This window comes from Gymnoscopelus braueri (genome assembly GCF_963280865.1).
Source record: "Gymnoscopelus braueri genome assembly, chromosome: 2".
In the NCBI taxonomy this organism is placed as follows: domain Eukaryota; kingdom Metazoa; phylum Chordata; class Actinopteri; order Myctophiformes; family Myctophidae; genus Gymnoscopelus; species Gymnoscopelus braueri.
Window position 1 is genome coordinate 19,519,111 of NC_137604.1, and position 19,973 is coordinate 19,539,083.

Here is a 19,973-nt window from a genome sequence, read left to right on the forward strand (position 1 = left end):
GTGTTTTTTTTTTGGCATGGTTTAGTTACCTGGTAAAATGCAATGCAAGGATGTCTAGGACACATTGCTTAGCGTACATCCGCATCTACATACAGTAGGCGGCCTACATCTGCACGTAGATAGCTTATGTGTGTGTGGACTCTTGTTGAAAATATACACTAAACCACGCAGGTTGTATCACCACATCCAACCCTCTTCTCAGTCCTCTAGTTCTCCCAAAAACATCTCAATCTCAATCTCAAAGGCCTCTTCTTGTAAAGGACCCCCAAATTGATATATATTTGGCCACAGACCCCCTATCTGAAAATGTTTTGCCAGGGACCCCCAGAAGAAGACGAGAAGATGTATGTAAAAAAAATAAGAATTCAAAATTAGCAGATGTACTAGCTTGCAGCGTGGCATGAAGTGAGCTTGTAGATCTGCTGCTTTTTGAATAGTCAACATATAAATGGGTAAATGATTGTGACGCTATATTAACTGCTTTAGCTGGGGACCCCCTGGAACCCTACCAAGGACCCCTGGGGGTCCCCGAACCCCACTTTGAGGACCAACGTCTTCTAGTGTCCCATATTCTATATCCAGGTATGTTACACTAAACATGCCTACATATAGACATGATAAGAATAATGGTTAAAACTGATAGATTAACCACATGAACCCTAGTGTCCTTGGGGGTTCTGGAGGAGCATATTTGGCAAAAATAGAAGGTCTACAAGCTCACAACCGGTGGCGTTGGCCCACAAGGATGATGTATGCATAGAATGAAGGTTTAGTAGAATGAGTTACACATGTACAAATGAATACAACGTTAATGTTTACATTTAAATATTTATATCACAGGACAGGACACACATGCACACACACAGAATAGTCTACACTTGCTGAGTGAACTGGAGGAATTGTCCAGAGTATACTTAGTTTACTTAGTTTACACCATGGAATTGTCACCATTTCACATTGCTGTTTGAAGAGGATGCTATTCTGACAAACCTGCAATAGTAACAAATGGCCACCAGGAGGCGCCCCCACTTAATATGTTAATTTCCAGGAGCTTAAAGTGATGCCTGAACTGTTAGACATTTGAAGTTTAAAAGTAGTTTTTATTTATTTATATATTACATTTCAATCCACAGGTTGAGTGGGCAGCTAAACATTGTGTGCACCTCAATGTTAAATTGTCTATTTTTCCAAAATGTAATTTTTTTTTCACAGTTTCAGCAGTTGATTGGTGTGTTTGATCTATGTCAGTTTTCTCTAGTGCTACATAATGTATTTGATCAAGGCGGCCAATTGTTACAGTATTAAGACTTCGGCCTTGTTGTGGGATCAATTCAACTCTATAGTCCTCTTCTGTGTTACTGTTGTAGATGAGCATGCTTTCTTAGCTTTGGCCTTCTGCGCCTTTGCTTGACCAATGTTAGGTGTTCTCAGAGGGACACACACACGCATGGACGGGTGATTTGGACTGGAAGGTACTGTTCCAATCAAGACTGATTGATCCTGTCTTACCTCACTTCAAAAACGTAAACGGCTTTTTGAAGTGACACACCTATTTATAGGATTTTATTTCGTCATGCGTCCCTCTAGCCAATCAAAGGCATTGGTGTCAACATATTGACACGTGTCAGGTGGAGCTTGACCAATGTTAGCTTGGCTAACAATGTTTGCTCACACACGGCGGGACGAAGCGAAAACATACTCTCCACCTACGGCGGAGACAATAAAAATAATAATAATAAGAACTGTGTGCTTTGGAAAATGGTCGAAAATAATGTTAAAGGTCGACTTCACCCATTTTCAACCTATCTTCATATAAGTTGTCCTCACTAATGCTCATGATAAAATGGTACAACTTTGTTTTGCTCAGTCTGTGTCTCAGAGGAGAGCTGTGGACAGTTCAGAAACCTGTCTACCAGTGACATCATCGATGGGGAATCCAAGCTAATAGAAACTGCAGGCTTTATAATCCTGGAAAGTTGCAATGCAATAATAGAAGCCATTGTTCTTGCGTTAATAAAAATTGGAAAAAAATAATAATAATCTTGTTCGAAGAAAAAGTCCTGCCTAACGATGATGTCATTGTAGATGGGTTTCTGGACTGTCCACGGTCCTCCTGTCCTATGAGACACAGACCGAGTAGAAAAAAATGGTACCATTTTATCATGAGCATTAGTGAGGACCTATTATATGAGGATAGGTTGAAAATGGGTGAAGTCGTCCTTTAAGTATATGATTTGAACATGCACATCATTATCTATTATTACTCAATTAAAGGTAGGGTAGGTTAAGTGATATTTTTTGGGTTAAAAGGTTAAAGCACTATATTGTGATGGTAATCATAGAGTGCTTGTTCAGTAGCAGGGGCCTCTGCGTCTCTACAGATCTTTAAGAAACAGAAAATAAATTTTGAGGTGGGTGGCAAATCTTCAGCTAATCAGGAGAATTGATCATCTTCAATTTGATTGTGTTCCAGTTCTAATTTCGTCTGCTAATTTCTTTGTGTCGTCACTTCCATCTTCCTTCCTTCACTTGTTTAGCCTTTGTCCTGTGTGAGTTCTCTCTTTTTTTCTTCTTCAATTTAACACTTATTTTTTTTTAACAAAACAAATATCACCCTACCATCATCGATGGGGATTCCAAGCAAATAGAAACTATAGCCTTTCTCTTCCTCGAAATGTAGCATGCTGAAATAGAATAGGTACATTGTTCTTGCATCAATTTAAAACAAAAATGTTTTAAAAAGTTTGAAATCTTATTTTGAAATGTCCAAACCTAGTGACACACTGGCAGCACTTTATAGGCCTGAAATGTTCAGTTTATTTTCTTTACACAACTTGGGTAAAATTGATCTCAAATGGATCTAAACTTCTTTAAGTATTATCCAAATGTCGAATCACAAAACCTGGAACAATACATCAATAATATCAATACATTCAATAATACACTAGGGGAATAAATCATGACTGAATGAAGGTGTTGCAAAAAATATTATTGCCACATTCATATGAACTTCGGAGCACCTCAATATAGATTTGTATCAATATAGACACGTTTAATTTCATTTCAAAATGTAGATTCAGTTTAGTAGAATCAAAATCGAAACATAGGCTAATAACGTTTGTGGTCGTCACACTGTGAAGATAACTACATTAATATTTAGAGGCGTTATTTATGCAAGTGGTGTTAAGTAACTACATGTAGGCGTATCAAGTAGCCTACTGTAGCCTACTTATACAATTTTGAGGTATTTTTACTTTATAAGAGTAGGATTTTTACTTTTACTCCACTACAATTATTTGAAAACTTTAGTTACTAGTTAGGCTACTTTGTAGATTTTGATAATTATTACAAAACATAGTAACCACTTTAGCTCTGTATATATTTCAGCCATTTACAAGCTCACAATGCATCGTGATGTGACCCATTGTGAGCTTGTAGATCTGTAAATTGTAGATTTCCATAAGATTTTTAGACATTTGAAAACTTGTGAAATGGCATATTCTGCATAATGAATACTTTCTACTTTTGGTAATTAATTTGGATACCAATACTTTTGTAGGTTTACTCAAGTAGATTTTGAACTTTTACTTAATTAGGGCGCGCTCCCACCGCACTTTCATTTTACCTATGGGCGGAATCTGCCAATGCTTTGTCAATGCAAATGCATGGATTCATGGTCTTGCACATTTTTCTGGAGAATCCACGCATTTGCATTGACAAATCATTGGAAGATTCCGCCCCAGAGGTAAAATAAAAGTGCGGTGGGAGCGCGCCCTGACAAGAGTATTTCTCAATTGCAGTATTGATACTTTTACTTAAGTAAAACAATTGAGTACTTTTTCCACCACTGCTAAACCCTAATCCTAATGTTTCCTAGTTCTACATTTTAATTCTAGCCCGAAAGTGCGTGCTCGTCCTTGCCACAAAGCTTTAATGCGCGCGCCCCTGTACCCATGGCTCCCCCGCCCCTGTATTTTTGTGACTGAACTAAGCTCACTTTGGATTGGAAACAGCGTTGCCATGTCTGCTTATTATAAGCGACTTTAGGCTTGTTTTTCTGTAAAGTTGCTTGTTAAAATTGGTTGTTGCAGTTTGCGTTTTTTTGGGGCTTGTTTCTAAAAGTGTAGTTGCTTATATGGGCTTGTTTCCTAATGTTGTTTAAACCAGTGTTTCTCAAACATTTTCAAGTCAAGAACCCCCAAATGAATATGTATTTGTCTGACTCTGCGGACCCCCCCCCCCCCCCCATCTGAAAATATGTAATGCCAGCCAGGGACCCCCATACAAAATCTGTGTTGTTAAAAATGTTCCTTTTTGTTTTCCCCAATATTTTTAGCCAATGTTCTCGCTTCTGTTGGGCTTGTTTTCATAGACCTGGTTGCTTATTTCTCTCGCACAACCTGGCAACACTGATTGGAAACCCACCCCGCCCACCCACCACCACAACAGCTGGGGGAGAATTTCCGACACAGTCAGGGAAGATGGTGGCACCGTGGCAGCGTCGGGAGCCACAGTTATTATCCTCGCCTGGATGGGTAGACGGAAAGACCCCCCGAAACCCATTGTAAAGTGTTTTCCTTGCTGTTTAAAGATGAAAGCTGAATGATCGGACAGAAGGGTGGCTAATAATCAGTGGCCAAAAGGAGGAGGAATCTACAGCACGCACACACACACACACACACACACACACACACACATAGCACGCACGCACACAGCATGCACGCGCACACACACACATTTTAGAGACAAATATTGTACTTTTACTCCACTACAATTATTTGAAAACTTCAGTTCGCCTACTAGTTACTTTGTAGATTTGGATAATTATTACGAAACATATACATTAACCATAAGCCTATTTTAACTTTGGCTACATTGCCGTATTGATACTTGTATTTTAGTAAAACGCGCGAGTACTTTTACCACCACTGCACAGTGTTGTGTTTGTTGAGCAACAACATGCCAGTGAAAACTAGTGCTGTCCAGACCTGAGGAATTCGTGGGGAGATAAGAAGACAAGCGCACAGCGTTGCCAGGTTCTGAGAGAGAGAAACACGCAACCGGGTCTATGAAAACAAGCCCAAATAGAAGCGAGCCCTTCGCCCTTTGATATACGTTGGCTATTTGAAAATAGCCGATGATCTACAAGCTCACAACGCGTTGCGATGCAACAAGGCGTTGTGAGCTTGTAGATCTGCTATTTTATTTTCCCCCAACAAAAATCTTGAAGAAAATGTGAAATATCTTGTATGGGGGGGGGGGGGTCCCTGGCATAAAACATTTTCATTTGGGGGCCCATGACATGAAAAATGTTTGAGAACCACTTGTTTAAATAATAATAATTTAAATGCTTGGAAACAAGCCCAAATAAACAACAACTAAACATAAGAACAAGCCCCCCAAAACGTAACCCGCAAACTACCAATATTTACAAGCAACTTTACAGAAAAACAAGCCCATAAGTCGCTTGTATTAAGCGGACATGGCAACACTGGACAGCGCCGTGTGCGCTGCTTGATCATCGAGCACGACGGGGATTCAACTCGATCAAGGGGGTTGGTTGCTCAAGGGATTTGGGCTTCATTGGGGAATGCAGCAGGCTGGAGGAGGAAATTCCCAAACTAAACTCCGCAAGTAAAGCCAGCCTACTAGAGAGTGTGTGACTGTGTGTGTGCTTGCTTGCGTGTGTGTGCGTGTGTGTCCGCTCTCACAACGCAGGAAATACGGCCTGGGAAAAAGTTTGGAAGCTTTTTTGGACACCTAGGGGGGAACTATTATATATCTGACGTTCTGAATGCGTTTTCATGCCTTCATGATTTGGAGCAGTTGTTTTTGGTGTTTATTCTGGCAGATCGCAGGACTAAAGACAAAGTTGAACATAATAGGCGACGCACTCAAGAGTTCTACGTCGCTGGAGTGATTATTTCAAGAGGTTTCTTTTACTCAGTTTTTTTTTTGACTCTTGAGTTTTTTTGGACAACGGGGGAACTATTATATCTGACGTTCTGAATGCGTTTTCATGCCTTGATGATTTGGAGCAGTTGTTTTTGGGTGTCGGGCGGTTTATTCTGGCAGATCGCAGGACTAAAGTTGAACTCTTCAACATTAAAGTTGAAGAGTTCTCCGTCGCTATTTCAAGAGGTTTTTTTAGCCCGATACTTGATTTGATCATCACTATTTATAGACTCGCCTATTCCGGGGGCTGTTCTTCTTGGTAGGCTATAGCTTTATGTTTTTGCCAACTGTGCGCAACAAGTTTAGTGACACTCCCTCAACAGAAGCCGATCTTAAGATAACATCCATGGTCTAGTATTTGGTCAGCGCTTCTCCTTCGATCTAGACGTTGGTCAAATTACAACCTCGCCACCCCCTTGACGTCTTGGAAAGAGGGGGAATAAACGCTGGAGATCCGGGACAGGGGAGTTCAGGAAAAGACGTGGTTGGATCCAGTGGGACAGGCCCGCCTGTTGCACCGAGCGGACCGACCACGACCACGCACGTCCCTCTTGTCATTTTTTTGGATGTCGTGGACCGACATCCACGGCTCCCTAGTATTCATTCAATTCTAGAATATTTGCTCGGCAAAGTGGCCGTTCGGGTGAAGACGAGAGGAAAAGGCGTATGTATGGGTCGAACAGCACTGACTCATGGCTGACAGACAGAGAGGGGAAAGGAAAGGAACAGGGGGCTGGCTGTATAAAATGGACCATTTGAAGCGTGTGTGTTGAGTAGATAAGAGGGACGGCTGTAACTTTTTGTAGCCATTTGTTGACCGTTTGATATGATATGCGTCCTGAAAACAACCCATGGCCATGGGGATGGCTCAACAAGTTGTCTCAGCCCTAGTGAACCACTGGTCTTAAACATTATTAAGTAGGCTGTTTTTACGCAAGAGAAATTTGGTTGGTTTTTCCCCCCACTTTTTTTTTTTCAACGCTGGACTTTTTTTTTCTTCCTGACGTAAGCTGTCACTGTCAGCAGTAGAATAAACACTACAGCCAGAGGAGAGGGTTTTCAAGCGATGTTCGTATGGGGCGTTATGACATGCTTTTATAAACCCTTTTCCGAGAAGGATGTTCCTTTCTGGAGGGAGAAAGCGTAATGACAGTGTATTCGCCGCAGCTGTGGAGACAAACAAGGGGCTCGAACCGGGACAGCTGCTCAAGAGCCTCCGAAGAAGAAGAAGAAGAGACAGATGCGTGGAATGTGAGTATTGACGTAATACCGCCGGGGTCGGATAATGAACTACTCAAGAAGCTGGAACGGCCAGTTTCATATTGAGTGAGTGTGCAGAGGCTACCTTGTGCGTAGTTAACGACGTCTGTTTATACCGCGCGCACGATTCATGCAGTTTGCTTATTCCTAATAAACCCCTCAGCTCTCTCCCTTCTCACACCGTGCCAGACGCGCGCACACACTGTCTGCGCCCCCATAACAACCCGCCTGATCGCCTAGCCAGCCACCACCACCACCACTACCAGCCATCATTAAAGAAGACATTATTTAGTGTATGCTCCCTCCACCCCACCACTCCACCACCAGTACAACATGGCCACTCTGCAACAGCACCGGCAGCTTGTCATGCATGGGCATCATGGCACGGAAGTGAGCTGCGACTCCAGCGGGGATGGAGCTGTGACGGTGCGGATCGCCAACAGTGCGCCACACGTGCACCACCAGCAGCAGCAGTATCACCATGAGCCGCTAAGGACTACCAACAGTGGTGGAGTAGGCGGCGGCTATGGTGGGGCTGTGAATAAAGTGAACCCAGTGAGCCCACACAAGTACAGCATCTCCTCCAGCTGCAGCTCCGGTGAGTCTGGGAGGAGACCGTCTTTCATGACCACCGTGCGCAGCCAGAGGAAGGTGCCACCGCTTTTTGAGCGCTCCGCCGCCCAGTGCTGGGACCCCAAGTTCGACTCTGCCATCCTGGAAGAGGCGTGCCGAGAGAGATGCTTCCCTCAGACCCAGCGGCGGTTCCGTTACGTCCTGTTCTACCTGGCCGTGGTGGCTGTCCTCTGGGGGGTGTACTTCGGAGTCAACAGCGACCGCTGTGACCCTGTGACCTTCCTTGCCCCCACAGCAGCCTTTGTCCTGCTACTAGTACTCCTGTTTTGCTTTACTTTAACCCATCTCTACACGGTCCTGTACAACCAAGCCTCCTTGCTCTTAATCGTCGTGACATTTGCCATTACCTTAGCCCCACAGATCCAGACCGCAGGCTATTCTGACCTGGAATGGGCCTGGCGTCGGAATTCCACCTATCCAACCCCAGACAAGGCCCCCTGCATTTCCCCCGTGGGCACATTCTCCCTGTGTACAGAAGTTCTGTTGTTGCTATACAGTGTTCTCCATGTCCGTATGTATGCCTCTGTGCTACTGGGGCTCCTGTACTCAGTGTTATTTGAGACCTTGGGATGGCTGCCGCTGCTTCAGAGGACATATGACAGTAACAGATCTGTAGGAGGTGGGTCTGGTTCTGACTGGGATGGAGACACCCTTCACTGGCTGGTACCCGCTAAAGCCCTGCTCCACCTGTGTGCTCATGTCATTGGCATCCATCTTTTCATTATGTCAGAGGTGCGATCGCGCAGCACCTTCCTCAAAGTGGGCCAGGCCATCATGCATGGCAAGGACCTGGAGGTGGAGAAGGCCCTGAAGGAACGCATGATCCATTCGGTCATGCCCCGGAGGGTGGCGGATGAGCTGATGAAGCAGGGCGACGACGAGGGTGGTGGCGGAGAGAACTCAGGCAAACGTTACTCCACCGGGGCCTGCTCTGCATCCGCCGTGTCGGTGGGCGGATTAGGGGGAGGCGATCGATCGTCATCGATCGCAGCCAGCCCCAAGAACCATCCCCACCACCATCACAAGCGCAAGAAAACATCTATCCCCCGGGGCCAGATCATCTTCAGGCCCTTCAACATGAAACGCATGGAGTCTGTCAGTATCCTGTTCGCCGACATCGTGGGCTTCACCAGAATGTCCGCCAATAAGACGGCGCCTGCCCTGGTGGGCCTCCTCAATGACCTGTTTGGGCGCTTCGATCGTCTCTGCGAGCTCACCTGCTGCGAGAAGATCAGCACTCTGGGTGACTGTTACTACTGCGTGGCCGGCTGCCCGGAGCCCAGACCGGACCACGCCTACTGCTGCGTGGAGATGGGCCTGGGCATGATTCAGGCCATCGAGCAGTTCTGCCAGGAGACGTGCGAGACGGTCGACATGCGTGTCGGCGTCCACACGGGCACGGTGCTGTGCGGGATCCTTGGGATGAAGCGATTCAAGTTCGACGTGTGGTCCAACGACGTCAACCTGGCCAACCTGATGGAGCAGCTGGGCGTGGCGGGCAAGGTCCACCTATCCGAGGCCACGGCTCGTTTCCTGGACGACCGCTACCAGAGGGAAGACGGGAGGGTGTCCGAGAGGGCGGGGCAGAGCGTGATGGAAAAACTGAAGGGTAAGATGGATGTATAATTCACCTCTGAATTCTTAAGCACTTGAACCCTAGCATCTATATTCTGGGGCAAACAGTCAGTGAAAATAGCAGATCTACAAGTTTTGCGTTGTTGCGTTGAGCTTGTAGATCGGCTATTTTCGGAAAAGATGTTTGTTATATAGCAAAAACAGGAGGGGGCCTAGTATAGAGCCTTGGGGGACTCCGGGCAGATATTTTAGGCTTGTATGGATGAATTATGTGGATGACTTGCATATTTTTTTGTGAGATGCAGTGGTCAGCTGGACTGTCAAGTGTCTTTGGGTTAATGATTTTTTGTTTTCATTTAAAGTATTACGTTTCACAGTCAATCATTCATTTTAAATTAGATGACAACAAACTCAAAGCAAGTCACATTTGTTTATGAAGCACTCAACAGGTTAATCGCCGAATGCCTTATAGAGCAAAGAGCACATTCGTATGCAGATAGTAACAAGACAATAAAGACATCTCAGTTTAGTAAGGTTGCCATGCAAATTAACCACTTAAGCCCTATCTCAACAATTGCTAAAATAGCCGAGCTTGTAGATCTGCTATTATTGCTATTTTTGAACATTTCTAAAATATTTTAGATTTATTTATTTATTTTTACTACATGAACCCTGGCGTCCCTATTCTGGGCCTCACATTCAGCCAAAATAACAGATCTACAAGCTCACAATGCATCACATTGCGATGGCTGTGATCGGCTATTTCTGGCAAAGATATTTAAGTGTAGGACCGAGTGAAAACAGGAGGAGGCCTATTATAGAGCCCTTGGGAATACGGTCAACTAAGTGTAGGATTTAAGTGGTTAATATTTGCCTATAATGACACACCCAAAATAGGTTAAAAGTAGTTTAAAGGCTAGTTTAAAGTTGACTGTCTGTGTGAGTGTATCGCTACCATAACACCAGGGCATCTTGCCATGCGTGCTCATGGTCATAATCATACCTGCCGAGACATCATCTAAGTATGTCATATGACCAGTTGATCCTGTTGACAGCCATGTCACGATGGCAGGAAGACCCACATCAGGTTGACAGATCAAAAGATTATGGCAATAAGAGAATAGTTGCTGTGTTTTGGTTTGTTTGGAGATTGGATGTCATACTGTGGTCAGTAGCAGTGAACTACAGTATAACTTGATATCATGTGCAGTAGCAGAGCTGCAAATTATACATTTAAATTCACTTCACTTCCAAAATCCTCTATTTTTCATTCAGTATCTCTATCCAAGTACAATGTACTGTAAATGTATCGAATCAATGTTGGTGCAGTCAGAGATGTATTTGATACCAATGCCACATGGCACAAGGGCTACAGGGCCTCACATGAGTGTAACTGTAAGATATGTGATAGTAGATACATATCACTGTGTATACAAGTATCACCTGACTCCATTCATCTAATGTAGATATATTTTACTTAAGGCTAATTCAAAAGCCGCTGATTAACCATATGAACCCTAGTGAACATTTTGTAAAAATAGTCGCAACAACGCTTGTTGGCCGGCTATTTTTGAAGAAATTTAAAGAAATTTGGTGCAGAGGGAAAAAATGGAGGTACTTAAAATAGATCCCTGGGTGACTCCGGTCAACAAAGTATAGGGTTTAAGGGGTCAAAGAAGTTGGCTCTCTGCAGTTTATTGAACAATGGACCTTCTCTCATGTTTGTGTGTGACAGATAGTGAGAAACTCCATGCTGTACACAGTTTTCTGTGTGAGGGCGTAACCTGTGTGTTATCCTATAGTTAATGAATGTAGGTCCAGTATGTATATACTGTATACTTTATATAAACATATGCATGATAGTGTGTGTATTACAGGTAATGCATGATCTGTTACTATGCGATGTATCAGCATAATGCGTTGGATTGGCACACGTCTTTCTGTTAATAGATAGACCTTTTTTATTGATCCCGAGGGAAATTCAGTTGTCATAGCAGCACCACAGTAAACAGACGCATCCGTTTACTGCGGTTTACTGTCTTTTAAAAGGACTCATCAGAGGGGATGATCTTTCGAGTAGGGAATTCCTCCTGGGCCATCTAATGTTAGGTCTCCTGTGGACTCCTATTGTCAGTCCTTATGGCGGGCCACAGAGACAGCATTTCTAAACATGTCCTCCGTTGCCTATTTCAGGATTGACAAGCACTTGCAGAGTGACACTTTGACACATTAACACATTTGTTTTTCATTCAGAGGACGTGAGATTGACAGAATCATGGTATCATGCCTTAAAGAGGTTTGGGTTTCCTCTCAAAGCTGACACCTCGAAATTTCTCTTCACCTGCTGCTTTTTGTTGCTCGGTCTCTTTGAATCCCCCTCTCAAATCCATTATGATCCCCCTTCTCCTCACTTGTTGTGCTCTCTCTCTCTCTCTCTCTCTCTCTCTTTCTCTCTCTCTGTTCCTCACAGCGAGTTGCATCGTGCATTTTGAGCTTGTAGATAATCTATTGTAACTTAAGCAGAAGCACATGATACAGTCGTAAGACAGAGTTTAAACTAGCATCAGATGCTACCTGTTCCTCAACTTTACTTCTGTCTCTCTCCACTGGCTTCTTCGTTTGGCAGTCTTTTCCTCTCATCCTGCCTATTTTCCTCTATTCTTTCTCTCTCTGTCTCCCTCGGTCTCCTCCTCCCCTCCCTCTCAGATCACCTGTCACTTGCATGTGGCCTGTGCCTCTGTTGTGTAACACTGTTTTATAGCGCTACTGCCGGTCTGAGTCACACAGCTTTGCTGTAGATCCCTCAGCAAAGCAACCGATCCACCTGAAAGCCGGCCTTCAAGTTCTCCTTCCCTCTATTTTTTTTTTCTTTCCAACTCCTCTCCTCTCCCTTATACAGACACGTGCATGCACGCAAGCACGCTTGTGCACATGCACGCAAGCACGCTTGTGTACACACACACACACACGCACACGCACACACACACACGCTCACTCCATATCTGTATATCGCTCAACAAATACAAGTACATGACATTTTCATTATTTGTTTCAGCATTACTGTTTTGTTGTTGGACATTCAACAGATTACTATGTGTTCTGTGTACACAGTGAAATACACCGTGTTTAACTGCGTGTTTAACAACTGTAACCAAATGGTAACGTTATATTATTAACAATGAGGATTGTATTGTGTAGGAGCACGGACACATAAAAAACAAACACTTTGCACTTTTAACCTGTGCTCCTGATCCTGTGGCTGTCTAAACCCCCCCCCCCCCCCCCCCCAATCTGTGCATCTGTCAAATTGCTGCTGGCCACTCCTAGACTTGTCCCTCTCCGTCGGTGTCTGGCAGTGTTTATCTTTCGCCCATTCTCTCTTTTCCAGTCCTGTTAGTGTCATCTATCTCTCCGTTAAAGAACATAAACACACTCGTATTTCACTGCAGGTGGTGAGGGCTGCAGTTTGTGTCCTGCCTTTTTTTTTGTTTAGCTGGGTCTTTATATCCTGCCTGGATCTGTATCTGCTGTGTTAATGCCTTTTTTAAGCCTGATTTATACCCCGTCGTACTCCCGTTGTGGAGTATTGTTACTTGGGGAAACGAGGTCGCGGAGTTCTCAGGCTTTTGTGTGCGGTGTGTGTGTGTGTGTGTGTGTGTGTGTGTGTGTGTGTGTGTGTGTGTGTTTGTGCGTGCGCGGATGGGAGGCAGCCAGCCCAGCGGCGTATATGCATGTGCGTGCACACGTGAGAGAGTGTCTATTTTTAGACGTGTATAAATAGGTACTTTACGAACGAGGGTTTATTTATGACGGCGTGGCTCCATTCAGGTTGATAAGTATTTGGTGGCGGTGCAGTTTAAAGCAGCAGATTTGAACCTTGAACCACAGCTCCATTTGGTACAGGCTGGCCTGGCACATCAGCAGTTTCAACCTAAGTGTGTGACTGTGTGTGTGTGTGTGTGTGTGTGTGTGTGTGGGGGGGGGGGGTCTGGAGTAAATCAGTAAATCAGACATGCCACTTAAATATGCAGCGGGAAAAGGCGGAAATTTCACAACAATCAGCCCAGCCTCACGAGGCTGAACCTGAACGCCCCTCACCTCACACTTCATTCTGCTGTTCTGCCATCTACCATCTTCTGTAGTGGAGGAGTCACTGCCACTTTAGCAGCTGAACGTCTGTGTTCTTCTGACAAAGGATTAGATTATCCACCAAGTTAGATTTGCAGTTATTGGATGCACATGGTTGAAATGGTCTCACACACTTAGCTATGCATGGCAAGTAAATTGTGCCTGAGCTGAGCCTTCATAGACGTCAAGTCAGACATAGACCAGATGAAGTCAGATAAGACTGACTTTGATGATGCCGCTGATTCTATGTTATCAGTGCCAACCACTCAGGGGGTTTCTTTGCCTCGGTCATGGGGTCATGAAAAGTGTTTTCAATGTCAACGGCAGGTGTCATGAACACAACCAAACTTGTGGCAAAAATATACTTGAAAATTCAAGTATTTTATGGATATTGATAATATGGCATGTAATCAATATGTTGCAGCTTTATCAATGTGCTGGAAGAGGAGAAGAATGGGAGGGGAGCGGTAGAGACATTTAAACCGTGGCCTGAATAATTTAGATTCACTGTCGAATCATAATTGCCATGATCCTTGCGTTTGAATGATGAAAATCATAGACTGTAGCGCTGTGTCTCAGTCCAACTGTATTCTAATATTTGTGTTTTTGTAAAACAAAGGCAGGCAGAGTGAAGTCATCCCTAGTGTCCTGGTCACTTGTCACTTTGCCTTTGGGAACACAACACACACGCATGCGGGTGTCAAGTTCAGCCGCGGAGAATGGAACACAGCGGAAGATGCTAACAAATGAGCCATTATCCCATTAAAACCAGGAACGCATCTGTGTAACCACTTAAACCATTATTTTATACTGGCTATTAAAAATAGCAGATATACAGTACAAGCTCATATGAGCTTGTAGATCTGCTATTTTTGAAAAATTTTGCAAATCTTTGAAAAACATTTTTAACTCAAATCTTTGCTTCTGGGGGTCCCTGCGACAACATATTTTGAGATGGGGTGTCCACAGCCAAATACTTCGATGTGCCCCTCCAACCTGACCACATATCTGTATGCACATCTCCCTCTCTGTGGCTGTGTGCTTGTGCCATACTTTATACCTTGTATAAAGAGGACAAGAGACAGAGGCTAGTCATGCCCCGAGGCCTGAGACCCAACATGGTGTTGTTTAACCCTCGCCACTCCTCCCCCGGTCGGTTTACACAGTCTTGCTGTCACTGTGGTGGTCAAAGATCAACTGTAATCGTGTGTGTGTGTGTGTGTGTGTGTGTGTGTGTGTGTGTGTGTGTGTGTGTGTGTGTGTGTGTGTGTGTGTGTGTGTGTGTGTGTGTGTGTGTGTGTGTGTGTGTGTGTGTGTGTGTGTGTGTGTGTGTGTGTGTGTGTGTGTGTGTGTGTGTGTGTGTGTGTGTGTGTGCGCATTCCTTTGTTCGTTTTAGGTATTGGAATGAGTGATAAGATGAGAGATAGTAGGGGATTGAGCAAGTGAAGGCGGAACACGATGAGCTCAAAGCACAGGAGAGCTGACAAAGTAGTAAGGGGAGGAATTTGCTGGAATAAAGGGAAACAAAGGGAGAGAAATGGAGAGAGCCATGCCGTTAAGGCTGCAATCCAGAATATATTTTAATGAATAAAATGTTAGTTTATAGTATGTTGGTATATGTTTGTATGTTAATACAATGTAACTACCACACTGCCTGAAGCTCATAAGTGTTATATCTCTCCTGGCCAACAAGGTGTTATGTCTTCTTAGCTCAGTGGTAGGAATTTGTTTTCTCATGCGGGAGAGCTGATAGAGACTTGACCATGGCTCCCTAATAGATTTTTTGCACGTTGTTCTGAATTGTGGTTGTCGACAACTTCTTTCTCTACGAGAAACCAAATGCTAATAGTTGCTTTTATTTTTTATTACCCAATGTGTGAATGTGTAGCATAGCATTTTTTTAATCATTATTCTGAAGTAGTCATAGACTTGAATGGAATCAACCATAATCAAAGAGCATTTTTCTAAACAAGGTCTGAGCAGTCTTGCTCAGGGTGTGGACAGGTCTGTGCTACACTAAAAACATCTTCACTGTTAATTTAACTCTTAAGTTACAAATCGTTGGTGTTGGGCGGAAACCTTTTATGTCCAAAACCATTCCTTTTCTGTTATTATTTTGAGTGTGTAAGTTTGTGTTATATTGGGTACTTCCATAATCCTCAATGCTGTAGTTGTTCTTGTGAGTTAAGGTGGGGGGGGGGGGGGGGGGGGGGTGTGTGTGTGTGTGTGTGTGTGTGTGTGTGTGTGTGTGTGTGTGTGTGTGTGTGTGTGTGTGTGTGTGTGTGTGTGTGTGTGTGTGTGTGTGTGTGTGTGTGTGTGTGTGTGTGTGTGTGTGTGTGTGTGTGTGTGGGGCATGTACACCCTTATCAAGCCTGAAACGCACGCACACACACCCTAAGTATAATATCTTATGTGTAACATTGTGGTTGAAAAGCGTCCTAATTTCTGGCTAATTTATGTGGTGATGTGAATTCTAAAGACATTAGTCACATGTTCGTACATTATTCCACCTCTTTGACAGGTCTGTCAGGTCTGTCACACCTGTGTGTGTGTGTCCTCATTCATTACATTACATAACTTGTGTGTTTTGGCATATTAATTCCACCCTTTTGTACCTATTAATAGTCTGACATAATAACTGACTATCCATATCAGAAGTTAAAGCCATGTAGTGAATACACTTCTCGGAATTACATGCACATTATAAAATCAGGACAATTTTGAAACAAAAACCTTGGGAGTTAGGTTCAAGGTTCAAAGGTTTACAAGGCGTGTCTTGATTTATTAACATGAGCAAGCTCTTTTCCATCTAAAATTGGCCAGCATCCTGTGATGTCACTTCCTTCTGCATGCTTGCTAATGTTATAAGTCACCGTTGCTGTGGTTAAAACAAGATAGCTACTGCCACATGTGAATAGATTTCTTTCCGCATGCACACTAATAACTTTGATGAAAAAATAAAAATGTAATAGCGATCAAATAGCAATGTTTTGGCACACAATTCTGCCTTCATCAGGGACGCAGTCACTGTTGCTGTGGTTGAAATGGGATATTGTCCACATGTAGTCCATGTGCTGGATAAAAAAAACACTGTCTTCTAAACTACCACATAACTTTTATTAGAGACAAACGTTTCGACCTACACTAAAGGTCTTCGTCAGGTGCAATCATGGATCAAATAGCAAATCTACAAGCTGACAATGTGCCACAACGCAACCTGTTGTGAGCTTGCCTTGTACATATGCTATTTTTGCTGAATGTTTGACTAGTTTCCCAGAATGTTCACCTAGTATGACATGCCCAGAATAGGGACGTTAGGGTTCACGTGGTTAAAGGGTTCCTGTTCCATTAGACAGTAGGAGACATGCGAGAGAAGGCCACACAAACACAAAAGTTCAGCTTTGTGCCGAACCCATGAACATTTTCATTCTAAGGGCATTGTGATGAGAGGTTATCAATGACGACGTCATCTACATTTTCGTTGTTAGCTGCTGCCACAGACAGCTCTGTAAATCCTAGACCTGATAATTCCCTTCCTGCGGTCAAAGGTCACAACCATGTTAACTAGGCATGCTCGCCACTAGTGTTACTTATTCTCGTATTCACCAACTGAGTGTGAATGTTCAGGGCGACCCGATAGCTGAGTGGTTAGGGCATGTACCACATGGTCTCTAATGCTGGACAGCCAGTCCCTGGTTCGATTTCTGGCTGGCTGGACCACTTGCTGCATGACGCTCCCCTACTCTCTGTCTCTCTCCACTGTTTAAAAACAGCATCAAATAATTAAAAAAATAAAAGTTTAAATTTAAATTGAATGTACGTATGGGGCTTGGACAGCAGAAAAAACGCTAATAAACCTACGTCCACTTCTTTGTAAGTCTTTGTACTGGTTCTGCCGTGCTGTTATTTATTTATTTATTCATTTTAATCTCTGAATTGTTTCCACCCAGTTTTAGCGAATTCCTCAAATTTAGATGTCACCTTTCATGTCAGTAGGTGGAGATCTCTGATCACTTGGATATGTGAAACTACAAGGCATGGTGCATGTCGCTTAGTTCATGTTGTCGAAAAGAGCCATACCATTATTGTGCCAGTACTGTCAAAACTGTATGTGAGTGTGTGTGCATGCGTTTGAATAAAGAGAGTTGAGAGAGCTGTAGACAACTTAATAACGGAGTGAGATTATATTGCAGGAAGGTACAGTATTCTGTTTCTGGGTTCAATGAATCACAAAGCCAAAAGGTCAATAAATGGATCAATACGCAATGATAGATGCTGCTGGTGGAAATGAAGAAACAACACTCACACAGGAGCTGGAACACATGACTTGCATCACATTGTCTCAGTGGGGATTGAGGTGTTATAAAATAAGATAAAGATAAAGAAACTTTATTGTCCATTAATTTGACATGAAATGGAAATTTGTCTTTGGCACACCAGCAGTCAGTTACAACAATAAAACATTACAAAAATACACAGGTGCATTAAAATACTATTTTAAAAAAAAGAGAAAGAGAGGATGGAGGGATGGATAGAGAAAGAGAGGGAGGGGGAGAGAGAGAGAAGCATAATTTCTGGTCATGACCCTTTCCCAAGGATTTCCCTGTGTGTGTGTGTGTGTGTGTGTGTGTGTGTGTCTGCGTGTGTGTGTGTGTGAGCGAGCGATCATGAAACCATGTCATGCAGTAAAATTAATCACCCTAACTATGACCCCATGGCTCATGGAGCTGCAAGGAACTGTAGTAGAGACTTTCCCAAAAGTCCATGCACGCACGTTCTCACACACACACACACACACACACACACACATACACACATACACGCACACACACACCATGGATGAGTTCATGTACTGTATGTACAGATCCACTGCGTCACCAGCACCAGGCCTGTTCAGTAACACCAAGGTTGACCATCTCAAGGACTGTCCTCTCTCCTTGTCACTATATTGAATGACAGGCATCCCTGGGGATGCTGAAGTGTGTGTGTGTGTGTGTATGTGTGAGAGAGAGAGAGAGAGGCAGACCAGATAGACAGACAGACAGACAGAGCGATGTTCGTGAAATGAGTCAATAAAATGTGTCATACAGCTGTTGAGCGTTCTTTGCCCTTGTGTCTTGGGGTGGTGTGTGTGTGTGTGTGTCATGCAGTTGGAGTGTGTCATATACCACTGTCAACCTGCCACCCCCCCCCCCCCCCGTAGGATTTAAAGGGATCATGTTTTAATAAACATGGAGATGAAACAGACAGACAGACAGACAGAGGAGGAACAGCAATAAGTGTGAGCGAAGGAGTGAGTGAGGGACACCCAGGACTCAGTCCTGCGGGGCCCACGATGCGGAGTGAGACACACGAGAAGGAAGGAGAGGAGGTTGGAGGAAGGGAGCGAGGAGGAGGAGGAGGAGAAGAAGGAGGAGGGCATGCAGATCTCAGAGAGCCTCATCCCCGGCCGTTCTGTCAGCAGCGTGTCCTAATATGGAGGCATCTACTACCACACTGAGCCATGTTCTCAAGACCCGGCGACGACCAGGGGGGGGGGGGGGGGAAGAGAGAGAGAGAGAGAGAGAGAGAGAGAGAGAGAGAAATGAAAAGGAAAGGCCAAACAGCACGGTGCGATAGCGTAACGTAGAGCATGAAAAGAGACCTCATCACTGCTGGGAAGTGAAAGTTGTGAGGAGGAAGGGAAGGAGGGAATGCCGGCCTGTTTTCAGCAGCCCAAGTTGTTTACTTACGTTCGACTGTTCGGGAACACAGATGAAAGAGAAGAGAAGGAGAAAGGGTCCGTGAAAAAGAGATTCAAAAGCACAAAGATTGGAAACGAGTCGACATAACCTGCCTCTCTCTGCTTTGGTTAGAGGCTGACTGAAGGCCATTTTCATGCATAACTACATCCTGAGTGTTAATCTAACTCTGAGAGCATACAAATGTGTGCTCTCAGTATATATTTCATCACTCGCCCAATCATGGTTACATTTCTGCGATCTCAGAGATACACATGGATAAATTAACACAGGATTTTGCCGCAAGTGCCTATGTATTTCTCTCTCTCTCTCTCTGTCTCTCTCTCTCTCTCACGTTCACACACATTTTCCTGTGTGTGTGTCGAGCCAGAGGGTAGCCGGTGACCCCTGGGTTGCTGGGAATGGTTTTGATCATGTGGTTGGAAGCCGCCCTGAGGTCAAAGGTCACGTGACAGGAAGTGCAGAGTCCGGACTGAGACTTGTCTTTTGGGGATAGTGGAAAATGTCATGCTCCTTCGTCCACAGGCACACTGGCAACGTTTTAGAGAGCAGTCTGAGCTTGTGTGTGTGTGTGTCCGTGTGTGTCCGTGTGTGTCCGTGTGTCCAATGGCTGAAAGAGGAAGAGAGGAGTCAGTTTCCTGTGGGTGTGGGTGTTCATAGGTGTGTCTCTCTGTGTGTGTG

General features: G+C 44.2%; 1 protein-coding gene across 1 annotated transcript in view; it reads left to right on the plus strand.

Moving 5' to 3' along the window:
* The first annotated feature begins 5,558 nt into the window (after positions 1-5,558).
* Positions 5,559-19,973, plus strand: part of LOC308094594 (adenylate cyclase 9) — a 41,088-nt gene continuing 26,673 nt past the window's right edge. The window contains exons 1-2 of the mRNA XM_080441347.1: positions 5,559-9,457; positions 18,871-19,007. Coding sequence (XP_080297473.1) covers positions 7,549-9,457; positions 18,871-19,007 — 2,046 coding nt within the window. The 5' untranslated portion in view covers positions 5,559-7,548. The remainder of the gene's footprint in view (positions 9,458-18,870; positions 19,008-19,973) is intronic.